The following is a 17,396-nucleotide window of genomic DNA, read 5'->3' as shown; positions in this document are numbered from 1 at the left end:
CACAAGGTTCACAACGGTTTAACTTATCCGGGTTCAAGACACAGTTACTTTCGCAACCACAAGTCACGCAATTAGTACAAGGTATTCTGGAAGCGCTAAAAGCAGTTAAAAGACTTAAGAGCACACAACGATTTTCAGTTAACGTTTTCTTTAATTTTACTACACGGTTAGATATCTTAAAGGGATTACAGGTTTAAGTTTGCTTACTAAGGGTAACTAACAACGAAAATGTTATGAACTAGGCCTTAAGGATAAGGCCTTAAGGAGGAGAGAGATTATATTACGATCTAACAAGTAGATTAGTCACTCTGCATACAGCCCCACATTTTTCACCCAATCACATTCTTAGAACAATCAACAACAATCAGTGCCAAGCCTTTACAATCAGCACTGATCCAACGCAATCAGTACTAATCCATCTAAATCAGCACTAATCCTAAGATAACCTCACTGATCACCTACAATCACCCAAGTATATATATACATTCATTTAGCATTAGTACACTTAGCTTAACAGCTATTAATAAAACCTCTTTACCTGAATACGCCTAACCCGCTCTATTTACTATTAAGAAACGTGACACTTCGCCAACCGCTTAGTACAACGCCCTACGACTCTGCCAACATAAACTTAGAACGGACTAGTTTATCCCTTGGAAAACCCAACCGTCACATCAGGACTCCAAGGCTTCAAGCTAAAGATAGGCTCAACCTCGACAGTAGACTGTCGATCCTGGCTCTGCTGCTAGAGCTCGGCTTCCCCGTGGCGGGTGATTTCTCAAAGATGGCGCCAGGAAGAAACCAGGTGCAGTCTTGCATACACAGAGCCGTTGTGAAGCTTGATGAGGAAGGTACCGAGGCCGCTGCGGCTACAGTCGTTCTCATGGCGAAGACGAGGAGTCTAGTGATCGACTTCGAGATTCTGTTGTTTGACAGGCCGTTTGCATTTTCCATTTTCTTAGATGAATCGGATGCAGTGATTCTTACGGGGTTATTTTTGGGAGATAGTGTAGGTGGACGAGAGGCCAATGTGTGAGAGGGAGGATAAGTACGTTATGTTTCAGAATCCATGAAAGCGTTCTGTCAATATTCGACTTCATCTTTCCATTACATCATACTAGAGTAGCTAGAAGGATATCGCTATAACAGTCACACACGCAATTATCCAAAATGCACACGGTGACAGATTTGTTACGATCTCTGATTCTCTGATGTGTCTTATTGGATGTGTGTATGTTCTTGGTTTAGTTGTTTCCCCGCTCTAAGTCCCATACACATCTTTATACTGGGGTTTGACTGAAGTATCACTGCTATAACGATCGCACGCCCCATTATGTAAAATACACAACGTGACAACAAAACGGGGGATTTCTGTTGGATTGGCGCCTGCGTACGGATAGAAGGGAGTTTGCCCTTCGTTATAACAATATGTGTGGCGTGTGGCTGTGAAAGCATCAAGAATCGACCAACGCCCCCGCACTCTGACGAGAGAAAATGGACAAGGCATCATCAAGACTTCAATCAATAAGATCACGAGTTTCTGCTCCATAATCAATTGAATTCACCCCATCGTGCACTCAATATATGTACCGCGTATCCAATAATTTCAGATTTTCGACGAACAATTTTATCATCAAAATGGAGACGCAAACCGAGCACCCCCACGTCATATCCGACCTGGAGTCAAATGTTCTACGGCCCCTTGAGAGGATCCCCACCTACCTGCAGCCGAGCATGCCTCTCCGCGAACGACTTCATCATTTCACCTTCGCCTGGTACACCGTAACGTAAGTTCGCAAGGGCTAAATGCTGGACGTTGATCCGCCTCCGCTCCGCTAAACTGTTCATGCAGTATGTCCACGAGCGGCATCGCCGTTGTCTTGGCCATGTCGCCCCATCGGTTCACCGGCTTAGACATCATTGGCCTTACTATCTTTCTGCTAGATCTCCTGTTATTCTTCTTCATCACTATTGCAATCATCCTCCGCTTCATATTGCACCAGCACACCTTTGGGAAGGCGTTCACACATCCACGAGAGGCCCTTTTCATCTCGACGTTTTTCCTCTCGATTGCGGCCGTTCTGTCGAATATGCAGTTATACGGAGAGCTTTTCCTGGCCGAGTCGGCTAAAAGTGGCATGGCGAGATTTCTAGGAGGGGCATTCTGGGCCTATCTGACCCTCACGTTCATCGTCTCCGCCCTCCAGTATCATCTCCTATTTACTGTCAGGGAGGATCGCCGCCTCACCGTCAACTCCATGACACCGTCCTGGATCCTTCCCATATTTCCCATTATGCTCACTGGAACCCTTGCCGGTGTTTTTTTGAAGGCTCAGCCGGTGCATCAAGCCGCCTCAATGCTTTATGCGGGTTTAGCAGCTCAAGGTTTGGGGCTGCTGATATCAGTGTTCATGTACTCTACTTACTTATCACGACTGATGGCCTTCGGACTTCCGATCCAACGGCCCGGTATGTTCATTGCCGTAGGCCCTCCAAGCTTTACGTGCGCGGCATTAGTAGCCATGACTTCGGACACACCCAGAATCTTTACCTATCTGTCCAGCTCTGAAGTATCAATCTTAGCAGGCCTTGACGATCCGATAATGTTGGCTGCTAGTGTCCGCATTGCTGCCGTCAATGGGTCGATATTCTTATGGGGACTTGGTTTTTGGTTCTTCACCTTGGCTATGGCTGCCGTCCTTATGGGTATGCCTGATCGACGATTTCACCTCAGCTGGTGGAGTTTTGTCTTTCCCAATGTTGGTTTCACAATCGCCTCTATCCGAGTAGGGCATGCAGTTAGCAGCGGCGGTATTTTATGGATGTCCACGGTGATGACGCTGTCCCTTTTCCTCGCTTGGGCTTTCATCGCTTTCCGCTGTGTAAGAGCTGTATATAAACGCGAGATTGTGTGGCCTGGTCATGACGAGGATTCAAACTGACCTGCGGCCTCGAAGCTGAGTAAAGCTTGTTGGCAGCAGCGCTGCGCTCAATTCAAGTTCAAGTAACTTTAAGGCCAAATGCAGCAATATGATTGGAGAACTTGATCAAGTTCAATTCAATTATCTCAAGTTATCCAATTAAAAAGCCGGATTCTTGCATTAAAGTTACTTGAACTTGAATTGAGCGCAGCGCTGGTTGGCAGCGTAGCAAGTGGTGATTCATGGGCTCAAAAGGCTTCGCCCAATGGCATGGCAACATGTGCATGGCAGGTAAATACGGCAAGCTCTTAAGCAGCGTAGCTTGACTTGCGTATTGTGCTATCGCGCGCTAGCGTGGTGTTCATATTCATATTCACACAAAGTGTGCTAGAATATCGCCCTAGCAATTAGCACGATTGATATCAGTAAAGCGCTCTAGCACCTATAAGTTTGGTTTTCTCTCGATGAGTGGTGCGGAAATAGCGACGAAGCTAGATGATTCAAAAAGCAGATCGCCAGGTGATGATCTAGCCAGGGTGAATCTAGCTCTCAAAGCTATTCAGAAAGACCAGAATCTAAGCATACGGGCCGCAGCGAAGATCTACGGGGTGTCGGATCGAACCATTCGCCAACGACGCAATGGCTCTGCTGCACAACACGATACTATACCCAATTCGAGGAAGCTTACACAGTTAGAAGAAGAGGCCATTCTCCATCGTGTGATTGAGTTGTGCACACGATCTTTCCCGCCTAGATTACGTGGCGTGGAAGATATGGCCAACCAACTGCTTCGCACACGCGACGCGTCGGCTGTTGGTAAGAACTGGGCCTCTAACTTCGTTAGACGCCGGCCAGAGCTCCGTATGCGTTTTTCTCGGAAATTTGATTATCAGAGAGCTAAATGCGAAGATCCGAAGGTTATTTCTGAGTGGTTTGCACTCGTATGGAACGTTAAAGCCAAGTATGGCATACTAGATGAGAACACATACAACTTCGATGAGACTGGGTTTATGATGGGTATCATCTTCGCATACATAGTGGTCACTACCTCAGATAGCCGTAGCAAGGCCAAGCTGGCACAGCCCGGCAATTGAGAGTTGGCAACGGTGATCCAAAGCGTGAATGCGCAAGGTTGGGCCATCCCGCTATTCATCATCCTAGTCGCGCAGTACCACCTAGCCAACTGGTACACAGAGAGTAAGCTTCCAGCCGACTAGATAATCACAACTACAGACAATAGCTAGACTACCAACGAAGTATGCCTGGATTAGATTAAGTACTTCAATAAGCATACAGCAAGTTATACGAAAGACACTTATCGGCTGTTGATCTTTAATAGATATAAGAGCTACCACTCTACCGTTTTTAAGCTCTACTGCAAAGAATATAATGTTATTACACTCTGCATGCCTTCTCATTCCTTTCATTACCTCCAGCCGCTAGACGCTAGGTATTTTAGGCCAATAAAGAAGGCATATAGTTAACAGATCAAGGATTCAATGCAAGCACATATTACAAACATAAGCAAGGTCAAGTTCCTTCGCGCATTTTGCAAGGCCTTCTTTACTTCTATAACAGAGAAAAACATACAGGGAGGCTTTATGGGAGTTAAACTTGTGCTGCATGACCCGGAAAGGGTTCTTTCTAAACTAAATATACAAATACGGACTCCAATACCTACCCTACCCCCTTCAACCTCCAGCTAACCCTTGGATCCCCAAGACGCCCTAGAACCCTTTAGAAGCCAACTTGCAGTCAGAACTAATCAAGACTTGTATATCCAATCACCAAAATAGCTCCCCAACGTTAATAATTAATGCAGTTAATCAGTTTGCAAAAGGCACAAAAGCAATAATGCATTAGGTAGCCCTCGTAAAAGCGGAGGTCTTCTCCCTTCGTAAGGCTAACGAAGCCCTTAGCAAACGCCAGAGAGCTAAAAGAGCATGCGTAAGACTAGGAGGATTACTTACTGTGCAAGACGTATAGGATTTACTGGCTAAAAGGGCTGCAGATGAGAAAACACCCCAGGAAAGGCAATATAATAGTAGTTATGCGGGAAGTGCCCGTTCAAAGTCGCGGCGCTGTAGCACTTGCGGTAAAGCTGGGCATAATGCGTAAACTTGCCCAGAGACTGCTGAATTATCGGCATTATCTATTTCCGATGTAATTGTTGTTGATTATTAGTGCAATGGCGGTGTAATTGAGGATAATTGCTGAGCAGTGCTGGAAAGTGCGGCGCTCGCTTATGGATTACTTAACTTGTACTAATAGTTGAAATACAGACTTCATATTTGATTTATTATGGCTATCAGGATTTCATATCGCTAAACACTTTGTGGACCTCTCGAGATATAGGTCAACATCTATTTTAATATTTTATTAGCCTACGTTCGAAAGCCGAGATACTATAGATGTCGATGCGAACATAATCAGCCCACACTGGCTCTGCCGAACATTCCAGAATTTCCTTATGATCGTACAACCACAACAACGTGATCTGACAAAGTCACCGCAGCACTACTCGGACCGTAAGAAGCACGTAATCAGTCAAAGGGTCACATATGATCTTGTGAGTATCAGAGGCGGCGTTGAATAAGGCCACCTTGTATTTCTTAATATGAAACTTGCAGAGAGCGTGTATTATGAACAGACTAGAGGAGTAGGGACCGAAACATGCCATAGATCTCCAGAAGAAACATCCGACACAAATAAAAGCGATGAGGTATGATACACTCAGCGAAACCTAAACCACGGTGCCCGTATATTGTTGCAGTCGTAGATCGGTTTAATCAATATGGACGCGGCGGGACTCATGCTTCTTGATCTTCGGTACAATAATACTCAGTATCCCGTCTTGAAAGCTAGCGTTGACACTATCCTGATCCACATGAGACGGGAAGCTGAAGGTGCGGGAAAACTCGCCGACTCTACGTTCAGCAAGCCAATACTTCGTCTTGTCGTCATGTTTGTCCCCCTTTTCTGGCTGTTGAGTCTGCGATTTACTGTGCTCTTCATCATCCCCTTTAATAGCTCCTTGCACAGATGGGCCTTCGATAAAACCTGCAGGAGGATTCCCTGAGGTATAGGTTCGCTCGGACTTTCCACGGACGACCAGTGTCTGCGGCTCAGTAAACTCGATGTGCACCTCCTTCTTGTTCATACCAGGAAGCTCGCCATGGAGTTCGTAAGCACGAGGTGTCTCACAGATATCAAACTTGGGTTGCCAGTGGATCATTCCTGTGTTATGAGTATTCTGATCTCTTCGGGAGTATGTGTCGTAATCGTCGAGAAGTCGAAAGAGCGGGTGAAAGGAGGAATCAGAACTATAGAGGCTGCGAGGGAAAAGCGCCATCGTGCGTACTTTGTTGACAATGAAATATGGAAAGATGCGCTTGTTGATGAGTAGACCGCCTGCAGTTTTGCGCGCTTGTTGAGAAAGTAGTGGTCTGCAGGGATACATGGAACTCTTTTATAGCTCGTTGTTCTGAAAGCTAACTGCAAAGGGTGTCTATAGCATTAGAGGAGGCAGAGTCTTTATGCCTAGCTAGAGCGGACGCTCCATGACTACAGAAAGGATTTGCTCATCGTCAATGTGTTGTAAGCTCAACATGATTCGACATGATCTAATGCTATGTTTTGAAGTGATGGTTGCCTCCAGATGCAGCGCTAGGAATGCCCCAAGTATGAACCGTAGGATCATGTAAATGATCTGACTTCTAGACAGCATTTTTGGCACTGTAATAATGACGTGTTTTCTCATCGACTTAACTATCTGTGATCTGATCCAAGACGACTTAGTTGACACCTACACACAGCTTCTCCGTCTGACCGCGGTCTTACCCCGCAATTGCCATCACGCCATTCCAGGTCTTAGGCCCAGTGGCGTAAACTATCGCATGGCTAGCAGTGGGTCGAGGTAAAGGGGTTGTCTAAAGGGCATTAGGTGATTGTTCTCTGCGGACTAGTCACACGATCCAGTCAAGTAACACCAACAGCTAGGTGAGATGGTAGCTATCTGGTCCACTACTATTTCGTTGTAGCTATTCTTGAACCATATCTACTAAGCGTCGAGACTGTGCCATTTTGCCAGCTTGGTGCACCTAATCCTGGGCATGTTGTCTCTTTTCATTTGACTCCACATGCCCATCTCGAAGACCAAAGAGGGCCAAACCGCCTCGTTCTCACATATCCTTGTTTACTCTTATATACAACATGCCTTTAGATCTAGAAAGCTGTCCAGAAACCGTTGTCGAATGCTTTGTTCAGCTGCTAGACCTGGACGATATTTGCAATCTTCGCCTTAGCTGCAAATCACTTGCCTTGAAGTCCTCTCAGTATCGTTTCAGGACATTCTTTCGTTCGAAACATATCAACGTCACGGTTGATGCTCTACGAACATTCGCTCAAGGTACTCAAGCTGGGGGTCTTCGATCTCTAATCCAGGAATTGTACCTCGAAGGTATCGTCAAGGAATACGAAAACCGGAAACCGTGGAGGCAAAAAGATTGGCAAAAAGAGGAAATAAGTAGGACACAGGAAGTCAATCTACTTAGCCAAGCATTCAATGGGCTTGTAAAATACAGCAAGAACAGAAGTCTTCGGTTGCTTACACTACGAGTAGCCATTGTCCGTAACAGCGAAGAAACGATTTTACCTGCTGATGCAGGACCCTTAGTCTCCTTGCAGAAGAGTATGTGGCTATGCACAATGTACACGTTTGATACAGCTTTGTATGCATTAGCTGCGAGCAACTTGCGAATCGACAGTCTCAACATCTTCAACCAACCGGATATGCAGCGTCCTAGCCTGGCCTGCGATCAAATCAATGCGATCGACTGGAATGACTCCGGTTTTTCCAAATCTTTTGCGACCCTCAGGTCATTATCCATAAGCCTTTCCACTCGGATTTTCACGTTATGCAGAGCTATACATGAGAACAAGCATGGCGTGGGGCGATCCTCCAAGAAGGATGTGGCCGAGGTCCAAGCAGAAGCTGAAGATGAAAACGACTTTGTCGGTCTTTCAAGACTCCTCCGGCTGTGTAACCAACTCGGAAATCTGGAAATAGATTATTTTCGGAACCTAAGGGGTTATTCGGACTTGGCTGATTATTTCTACTACGAAAGGATACTACAGCGCGTAGTCGAGCTGGATAGGCTACCTATCCTGAAGCGTTGTAAGCTTTCTGGGATTTCTGCAGAAGAGACGGACCTGCTTGAATTTATCCAGCGGACACGAGTCCGTGAGTTATCCTTGGAGAAGGTGATACTGTGTACAGGAACATATCGGTCAATCTTCGATTACTGTACCAGTAGGGTTGCAAGTATGACGAAGATACACTTTGACACTTTATATGAGACTATATATGAGAGGCCTCATCGCGAGAAAATGATTTTTTTTGCCGGTGGCGGAAAGTCTAGGATTGGTTTTCCTTCCGCATCCGCTACTGAAAGGCTGGACCGAGAAGGCGATAGTGTTAGGACTTCTATCACTTACTATATCTCACCACGAACACTGATCGACAATCCTTGGATCCCGGAGTGGAGGAGGTTCAGACGCGCGGAAGATGGCGCATGATTGTGTAGGGTTAGGTTTTAAGCGGTTCTTCTTTTCCGCGATTGAAATCTTTGATTGAATGTATGTTACAGTGCAGTGGCCATTGAACATGTCATAGTTCTGGCCGTGTCAAATATATAACTCCTGTTAGCCATGCTTAATAACCGTTGGTACACTTCCTTCCAGTCTAAGTAAAGATTGCAACTTTAAAATGTACTATTCTCACCGGAAATGCTCGTAAGCAGATAGAATACAGGATCGAAAACCCAGCTGCTTAGGAATTTGTCAGGTGAATTGGAAACGCACTGATGACATATTTAGGATTAATGCATCTAGCCTTATCCCAAATCTTCGCGTTCAACCTGAGAAGTTGACTTTTGTTCCAAGGTGCTAATTAAGACCCCCGAATGTCAGTATCATTGTAGAGACGACCAAGGACCATACCACAGACCAAGATATAAGTATACTACGTAAAGCTTAGCCACGTCTATGACTAACGTTATTCAGAGTAATCTAATGCTTCAGTTTAAGTGGGAAGGGCAAAGAAGGAAGCAAATCTTGACGTAAGAACACGAGGGCACTTTCAAGTACGTCCTTGGCCATTGCGTCGTCCCATAAACTCTTAGCCAGCGCTCTTTCTTAGGGAAATCGGACAATGATATATATAACTATCAATTTGGTAAGATTAGTGGAAGAGGCAACATCGTCGAGAAACAATATGGAACTGTCAAAATTACAAATTGAAGATGGGGGAGGAATGGCACCTCCGGCACTATGCCTAAGCGTTTACGACAAAGCAAGACGCATGTTACTGATGAATCTTTATCTGTAACTATAAAGCAGCGGAGTCCTCCTTCAGGGTCGTGGGAGGATAAGAATGAGACGACTGGCGCTTGCGAGGAGGACGACAATGGGAAGGCAACCGTTTATCTTGTTTGGAAGTACAACCAGAAGATCAAGCACAAGATGTAGATTATTTACAGAAGTATTCACAAAAGCTAGTCCTCCCCTTTTTTATATTAGTCGCTTGTTCTTTTCCGTGTTAACGGCTTAACGCGACCTAGATGCTCTAATACTTTTATTTGTATGTTGAAATTACTCGAAAAGAGAAAAGTATTATGAGATACGGCATGAGGATCTTCTACGAGGCTGTTATATCCCAACCCACCTACTTCCTTAAATACGGGAGGACTAGTTAGTAGAAAAAGGTATTATCCAACAGACACACAGCCAAATCCAACCCCCCCGCATAGGATTCAATTACTTAATAAGCCAATAAAAGAATTCGTAGTATATCTAGTGCCTGCGACTGCCGCAGGTGATTCTGATATTCGAACGTGCGCGTCAGATTAATCTCCGCGGGTTTTGGCTGGCAGATTGGCTAAAGATGATCACTGTACTTTCCTTTCCGATGCTGTCTCTCCGCCAAGTTCGAACGAACTGCTAGCCGCAGGTGAAAGTGACTCCCACAGGCATGTGATGTTCTTTTACCCATAGCAGTCCAGAAGTTAGCCCTAAGCCGCAGGCTAAGGTGGAAGGCCCACAGGCTTCGCACCGACGGCCACCTCGGTGTCGTGGGGGCCTCTCTTTCCTGCCAGTCAGTGCTGAGATCCGGTCTTTGTCTGTAGCGAGCGTAATCTCTCCAGGATTGGTTCCGCGGCCGTCACAGATTTCCCCCAGGTCCACCCGTTGATCTGGACTACTTGGGTAGGGCCTAGAGACCGGCCCCCCTTAGCTTGTGGTATCACTCCGCAAGCTCCGTGCCTAAGCACGGGGGGTTCATTGACTGGGAAAAGGGTCTGCTGACAGGGAAAATTGGGGTACCTCAATTTGGCTGCAAAACCCGCCAAATGAAGGTACCGACTTTCCCTCGGTTAGTAACATAATTCAGACCGGACTAACCCCTCCATCTGCATCTACGGGACAAATGCATCATAACCACAACACCATAATATATCATCAAAATCAGGTATGTTATTCATTCTTTTTCGCAACAACTAAGACATCCTACCTAACTTCAATAGTATCTTTAACTGATATATCATCATCATCTTCTTCTTCTTCTTCTTCTTCTTCTTCTTCTTCTTCTTCTTCTTCTTCTTCTTCTTCTTCTTCTTCTTCTTCTTCTTCTTCTTCTTCTTCTTCTTCTTCTTCTTCTTCTTCTTCTTCTTCTTCTTCTTCTTCTTCTTCTTCTTCTTCTTCTTCAATCTCTTCATCATCTTCACTTTCATCGATATCCAATTCATCATCATCAACAGACAACGCTTTCTGCTTTCCACGCTGTTTTCTCGAAGGTGAGGCTATCAAATCGACTGCATCTTTGACTATATTAATATTATAGTCAAAAGGAAGAAGGAATGGAGGATTCCAGTAAAAAGGGAAGATCTTAGGTATATGTTCTTGCTGTGCATCTCTTGCTTGCTTGGCCAATAGCTTGGATTCTTTCATCTTTGCGTGCATCTCACGGTGAGCACAATATCTTGTAGCTAGAAGCTCTGTAGACTTGATACAAAGCTCGGATTGAGTCTTGATGAAGAATTCACTGACTGTGAATGGCCTCACTTCCTGTGAGTATGAAGGTTGACTCCTATGTTGTTCAATAGGATGATATTCCTTCAAAGATGACCGTAGTAGCTTCCTTACAGAGAAAAGCCACCGCCGTAGATATACAGCCTCGTCTCTGACCTCCTCGGCATAATAACGACGAAGCTCTGCATCCTGATTTGCCCGTCTATTATGTTGATCCTTTGCGACACGAAGTCTGGCATTATAAACTGTAATTGGCCCGTAATTTGCTATGATAATAGTTCCTTCGTCCCGTTCTGAACGTCGTAGGCTCTTCTCCTTCAAACGGCGCATCTCCTGAGTAGCTGTGATACCGTTTAAGGCAAGGGTTGTGTGTGCTTTTCGCACTTTTTCGTTAACATGTAACACACTTGGGGTCAGAGGCACGCCTGAGGATATTGAAGATTCAATACGAAGGGCCACATAACCTTCGTATTGCTTGATTTGCCGTAGATTAAGCTGAGGTGTGCTGACATTGTTCCAGATAACCGTTGGAGGCGTGGAGGGCATCATTGGAATCCCCTCGTTGCGATGAGTATTTTGATGTATATCTCGTGATGATTCACCAACTTCCTCTTCATTTGAATCATTGCGAAAGTCACTGCTGTGGTTGGAAGATAACCCAGGTGTGATAAAGCCGGGAAGATCACGTTCAGCAACCTCCAAAGATAGGGATGAAAGAGGGTTGACCATTTTGTTGATAACAACGGAGGGATCAAGAGGATAGATGCCGGATTTCGCCCACGATGAGATGATAGTACTTTTCTTAGTAGCTTTGCGGCGAATCTCCTGTAAATGAAACATAAAGTCAGCTTTATTGAAGTCCGTAGCACCGTCAGCGATTTCCCTGAGTAAGGCTTCCTGATGCCAATGCTTATATGTACTGAATAATCCAACATCTAACGGCTGAAGTATATGTGTCAGATGAGGAGGGAAGGGATATAAGATAATATTCGCATCTAGAGCTTTCTGATAAAGCTCTTTGGTGAAATGACTTTCACATCCATCATAAAGAATAACTCGAAGATCTGATGTATTTTGAGGCCGGGTAAGTCTCTCAAAATGGTCAAAGAAGTCCTGTGCCGTGATATTGTCGATATAGCCTTTTGGTGTTGTGACTATCGTAGCCTGCTCGTCTAGGTCATTATCCACCCAACGGGAGGGAATCTGTACGCCGGGCATGATGACAAACGGGGCTATGATTCCTCCTGTTGCAGATATTGACTCCACGATAGTCATACTAATAGTCGTATGTGCATCAGTTAACAGAGGGGAGTCGATATCGAGGAAAGTCCATATCATAATACCGTTCATTAGATATCCTATTATAAAGCCGGTCTCGTCGAAATTCCAGACATTATCGAAGTTGATGTCGTTTCCCTTGACAAATTCTGTCCATTTTGCAAACCACTCTTCGATATTGGCTTGGTCTGCCATAGCTTTGCGATTTGCAGCGAGAGTACGGCTCTTTCTCCTATGAAAGACTTCACGATACCGCCTGAGGAAGCGGCGAGCCCAGAATCTTGAGGCACGAGGCTCACGATGTGTAGCCTTAAGCAGGGAATTCGCATACTGACGAAGTGTGCGTTGTTGTATGTGATGCCCCTGTGTTACTCTCCTCCAACACCAGGCGAGTATAGCTTTCTCTTCTTCCTTGCTGAATAACGTCCTGTTGCCGCCGTTATCTCTTACAGGATGATGGCCGTTGATCCTACTGCGTAGTCTCTTATAGTTGACTTTCCATGCTTGTGCAGCGGCTCTCATAGAGGGATAAAAGCCCTCTAGATATAATGCCTTTGCTGCGATGGTGCGTTCTTCAATATTATAGTCCGTGAAGCGGGAAATTCGTGGTAAACCAGTCTCAGGATTGATATATATTTGTTGTGCTGATGGAGCAAGCTCTGAGCTTTCAGATGTCATATTTCTTTTCTTAATTGAAGTACTATTGCAATAGTTGTGATTGATTTAATATTTGTTGTTGAGGTGGTGATATCAATAGAGGCTGTGGTGTTGCGGTAGATAAATAATTGTAGGCATCATAGGTGTAGGAAACGGGGACATGCATATAAAGAAGCTACAAAAATTTGGCGGATTTTGCAGCCAAATTGAGGTACCTAAATTTTTTCCCTGTCAGCAGCCCCTTTTCCCTGTCAGCAGCCCCTTTTCCCTGTCAGTGCACCCCCCGTGCTTGAGGCACGGATACCGAAGGTAGTAACGAAAGCACGGGGGGCCGATCTCTAGGCCCTACCCAAGTAATCTGTCTGTTAAATTTCATTCATCTGCGGTCGCATCTCTAGACGCTATGGTGGCGGTCATGATAACTGTCATCGCGTCATCGGACTCATAGTGGCTGCCACTAGGCTCCTCCGAGCCTGGATTGATCCCGCATGTTGCACGTATGATTAAGCACCTGACCTCGCCTCAGGTGATGTGGCCAAGCTAGAGAACTCTATTTGAACATTAGTACGGATGTGCACCAAAACCGTGATGTCGGGGAAAAGCGGCAAGAGAGGTTAGAAAAATGTATCAGACCACCCCGTATTTCGACGAACAACTACCTACACTCTCACTCGATAAGCAATGAAAAAGCCGTCAACAAGTGCCTGAGCCATGGTTCCATTATGATCAGTGACTTGTTTGTGATGTGGCTCAGCTCGCCGTGGTGCGATGTTTATGGCGGAAACTTACGATCATATGCTCGAGAAAACATTGATAGACACCGTAACAGGTCCCTTGGATACAACAAGAGAACACGCGAAATGTGGCCTTTATATCTCATCATATTATACTGAGCATTACTAGGATTTCGACAGAAAGTCAATATCGAAAGACGATTGATGCCTTACATTCCTCCAGGTAACTCAACCAGTCAGAGCAATGCCTCCACCTCGAGTGCGCCTATACCATTCCTTGGGGTAATGGGCGGCACCATCGGTCTATTGTTGGTAGTCATTATTTTGTACGCACTTCCTTCGAAGCTTTGCGGTCCACGTCCATGCTAATGAAGCTAGCTTTATCGTAAAATCACGATATACCGGTACAGTCCATCTACAGATGCTCAACAACGCAAACCCATCACAAAAATACGAGACAGTGAAAGGGTTAAAAAAACAGGCAACCTGGACTTTAACGCAGCCTAGTTCAGTTGAAGTCTGGTAAGTTCTAAGTTGAAATGAGAGGTTTTCCTACCTGTACTGATATCAGTATAGTGCAATATGCATCGAAGTTCTTAGGGACCAGGACAATGTCCGACGATTGGGATGTAAACATGTATTCCATACGGGTTGCATCGACTCCTGGTTCCAGAGACACCATGTCGACTGCCCATTATGCAAATCATTATTCATTCCAGACAGGCGCAGTGATCCTGAAGACGTTTATTAAGCGAGGTGCCATCAGCGAGGTACGACGTATGAAGGTGTTGGGCTTCTAATGCTCGAGAGATGGAGGGAAATCGAATATTTGAGGGGTCGTGCAAAGCTTGCAAAATACTCGACAGGAGGTTTTCCTTTTGCAATTCGCTTCCTCCCATACGCGAGCCACGTATATTTCATTATTATTTTGTATATGAGGGCAATGGTACGTAGGGCATGAGTTTTACTTACCAGTGCTATAATTCTGTCAATCACAGGAAGTAACCTAAATCCAAGACTATAAGCTGAAGCTTATATTGTTATCATGGTTATATCATTGTCCAGGATGCGTTTTTAATTAGGGCGTTAAGTATGGGAGTCATAGTGTGCGTATCAACGAGTTCAACCAGGAAGGAGTGAGAATCACAAAAGCTTCCATTTCAGATTGACAACCTCTGTGTTGCACCCTTGCCTCCACATACCAATCCCCTGGTGTGGCCATTTCAGAACAGGTGTATCTGGTTTTCATCGTCAAGACCATATTTCAAAGCTTGTTTGCTCAAGGGACGCGGCAGCTCACCCACGACCATCGCCTCCCACGCCGCATGCTTCTTACCACCCGTTTCAACTATAATGACATAGCCCGGCGACTAGGGATAACCTACAGGCAGGTTCAGCAGGTTGTAACTGTTCCTTCCACTACGCCTAGACGCCGGCCTGGTCGGCCTTGCTTGCTAACGGACACGACCTACCCTCCTATCCTTCTTTGCTAACGGACTAACGAAGCCTAGGTCGAAGAACTAATCAAATTCGTACGAGCCTCGAAGGCCGGTTGCCGTATTTCCCATCGAAGGATCTTTCAAGCCCTCGGTTACGACCGCTCTGGGTACGCTATCCGCTATGCCTCAGCCGCGCTGGCTTTAACAGATATACGCGTGCTGTGAGCCACAGGTCACACGCTAAGAGTCACATCGGCTGGTCCATTCATCAATGGAAGTCTATCTTATGGTCTGACGAGACCTGGGCTACAGCTGGAAGGCCCACAAACATGGGTAACGCGAAGGCCTGGCCAAGAGGTCGATCCAACCGGCATCATTGAACGTGAACAGTGCAAGGGAGACCGGGTTCCTTGGGTGCTTTGCAGGGCTGCCGGCAAGCACCCCGGTATCTTCTAGGAGAAGGATTGGGGATCTATCAATCAAGATACCTATATACAACACACCATGCACATTATTAATGGCTAGCCACGTCTCCATTGGTATTTGGAGCATCAATTTATGTAAGTTAACACCTCTAGCTATGCCACCGCAGTGACCCTCGAAGAGATGGAAGAGAGAAGAGTCGAGCTTTTCTAAATGGCCTCTTTTTTCGCCGATTTGAACCTTATCGTGATAGTTTGGAACTGGATGAGGGACTATGTCGCTGAACATTTTCCAGAGAGGATACCATAGGATAGATTGCGCGAGGCAGTGAATAAGGCTTGAGAGAGTATTGGCCGGCCTTCCAGCGTGCGACCTTGCAGCGTGCGACCTTGCTTATCTCAGCTCTGTATGCAACTTAACTCAGAATGCATACCTGTGATGTTGACGGGAAGGGTCAATCTGCGGAGTTTTACTTGATTGACGAGTGCGGCGGTTGACCCGCAACTGTGAATGTTTTGGTACCATACTTGCTCAGAGTAGGATAGTTGGTTGGCTGAGTCAAGCTGTTGACTGCCTTTGGTACGGACCTTCGGGCTGGAAGAGGCAGGTTCTATGATGACATGTAGCGCGTATTCCGGTGGTCTACGGTACTGTATACTGCCTGTCCTCCCATTTCTCCACATCCGAAGGATGCCACTTGAATGTCCCAGCTGTTTCCTACCACGCTTGCGGACACCCCTGACTCTCGAGTAAAAAGCTTTATTTTATGTATAGCTGAGTGATTAATGACCAGGAGGCAATGGGAAAGTAATTCTCGACAACTTCTCAGGTTGCTTCAGTAAGAAATTCCTGCCGAGGATTGAGAAGAGTTTCCAGGGTTTGTTGCTGCATTCAAATATTGACCTACAAGAGAGTGGGCCTTCAATATGCCGTTGTTCAAGTCGATGTTCAGTCGTAGAGGATCACAGTTTGCAAAACGCTACGATCCCGGTACAACCCTTGATGTTGCAGTCCAGGCCACTAAAGACCCTGCGAACAGGAATAGGAGCGAATAATACACGCTGGGACACTTCAACGTCCCAAGCTGGCACTACTAAATGTGCTTAACTTAACTATCGCCTATTTATAACCATCTAAATTCTGGGTCAACTCTGTATCATCCCTTCAATACACACGGACTCTGCCCGAGAAAAATTGGAGTTGACACCGGGTCAACATTTACAGTCTCTATATAAGCCTAGACACTCAATCGCCTCACACCAGCCTCCTAAGGTGTGCATGGGGATAACTTGCCAGAATTGTCGTAAGTCACGTTTTCGTTGCAACCGAGCCTGGAAAGAAGAACCAGTGTTTACAGCCTGCAAGAGAAACAGACCTGGAGCGGTTGCGGCAGGCACATCTTGTTGGTAATGAGCAGCGTCCCTGAGGATCAACGGTGCACCTGCAACCAGCGCATCAAGGCTGGTGGCCGGTACTACCCCCTTGCTGTCCTATTACACGTACCTAGCACGTCCCGGTCAATGGTTCACGGGAGCAATTAACGACACATAAAAGGAAGCGAAGGCCCTTTGCCCTCAAATCGTTAAAAGGGATATTTAGTTAAAATGGGTATAGTGGAAAGATTTACGTTTGGATCGCTAAGTATCTGAAGGTATTAGTGCAAGTATGAACATGGGATCATCGAGTCATCAAAGAAGTAACATTAATAACCCTCCGAAATCTGGACGAAGTGGCGACCGATCAGTGGTGAAAGTCATTGCCGTATCCAACCATTCGGTGCGTAACCCATCATTAGCAGCCAATGTACGTCCATCCATCAGACAGCCAGCACTGGGCGAGCGTATTGAGTAAATTGGCTT

The 17,396-nt window shown here is 45.8% G+C and overlaps 7 protein-coding genes across 7 annotated transcripts; 6 read left to right on the top strand and 1 right to left on the bottom strand.

The window, feature by feature from the left end:
- Positions 1-545: 545 nt before the first annotated feature.
- Positions 546-1,049, top strand: B0J16DRAFT_351802 (uncharacterized protein). Its single transcript, XM_046129232.1, has one exon. It carries the CDS (start codon positions 785-787, stop codon positions 1,034-1,036), a length of 252 nt encoding a protein of 83 aa, XP_045977229.1. The 5' UTR covers positions 546-784; the 3' UTR covers positions 1,037-1,049.
- Positions 1,050-1,510: 461 nt separating this feature from the next.
- B0J16DRAFT_351801 (voltage-dependent anion channel) lies at positions 1,511-3,064 on the top strand. The gene has a single exon (XM_046129231.1). The coding sequence runs from the start codon at positions 1,854-1,856 to the stop codon at positions 2,940-2,942; it is 1,089 nt and encodes a 362-aa protein (XP_045977228.1). The 5' UTR covers positions 1,511-1,853; the 3' UTR covers positions 2,943-3,064.
- A 2,411-nt stretch (positions 3,065-5,475) lies between these two features.
- Positions 5,476-6,542, bottom strand: B0J16DRAFT_351799 (HSP20-like chaperone). The gene has a single exon (XM_046129230.1). It carries the CDS (start codon positions 6,379-6,381, stop codon positions 5,707-5,709), a length of 675 nt encoding a protein of 224 aa, XP_045977227.1. The 5' UTR covers positions 6,382-6,542; the 3' UTR covers positions 5,476-5,706.
- A 384-nt stretch (positions 6,543-6,926) lies between these two features.
- On the top strand, positions 6,927-8,498 carry B0J16DRAFT_365673 (uncharacterized protein; the record flags this gene model as incomplete). The annotated part of the gene is made up of 2 exons (XM_046130040.1): positions 6,927-8,163; positions 8,200-8,498. The coding sequence occupies exons 1-2, from the start codon at positions 7,134-7,136 to the stop codon at positions 8,496-8,498; spliced, it is 1,329 nt and encodes a 442-aa protein (XP_045977226.1). The 5' UTR covers positions 6,927-7,133.
- Positions 8,499-9,233: 735 nt separating this feature from the next.
- B0J16DRAFT_277155 (uncharacterized protein) lies at positions 9,234-9,449 on the top strand (the record flags this gene model as incomplete). Its single annotated transcript, XM_046123794.1, has 1 exon — positions 9,234-9,449. A coding segment is annotated over one exon (216 nt), but the record flags the coding sequence as incomplete, so codon positions are not given.
- Positions 9,450-13,421: 3,972 nt separating this feature from the next.
- B0J16DRAFT_49440 (uncharacterized protein) lies at positions 13,422-14,432 on the top strand. The gene is made up of 3 exons (XM_046133937.1): positions 13,422-13,983; positions 14,054-14,197; positions 14,252-14,432. The coding sequence occupies exons 1-3, from the start codon at positions 13,880-13,882 to the stop codon at positions 14,424-14,426; spliced, it is 423 nt and encodes a 140-aa protein (XP_045977224.1). The 5' UTR covers positions 13,422-13,879; the 3' UTR covers positions 14,427-14,432.
- Positions 14,433-16,809: 2,377 nt separating this feature from the next.
- Positions 16,810-17,078, top strand: B0J16DRAFT_277165 (uncharacterized protein; the record flags this gene model as incomplete). Its single annotated transcript, XM_046123795.1, has 2 exons — positions 16,810-16,840; positions 16,903-17,078. Coding segments are annotated over 2 exons (207 nt in total), but the record flags the coding sequence as incomplete, so codon positions are not given.
- Between the last annotated feature and the right edge of the window lie 318 nt (positions 17,079-17,396).

Source organism: Fusarium flagelliforme (assembly GCF_020744385.1).
Source record: "Fusarium flagelliforme strain FIESC 12 MPI-CAGE-AA-0113 chromosome Unknown B0J16scaffold_12, whole genome shotgun sequence".
NCBI classification, from domain to species: domain Eukaryota; kingdom Fungi; phylum Ascomycota; class Sordariomycetes; order Hypocreales; family Nectriaceae; genus Fusarium; species Fusarium flagelliforme.
This window is presented reverse-complemented; position numbering and strand designations above follow the sequence as displayed.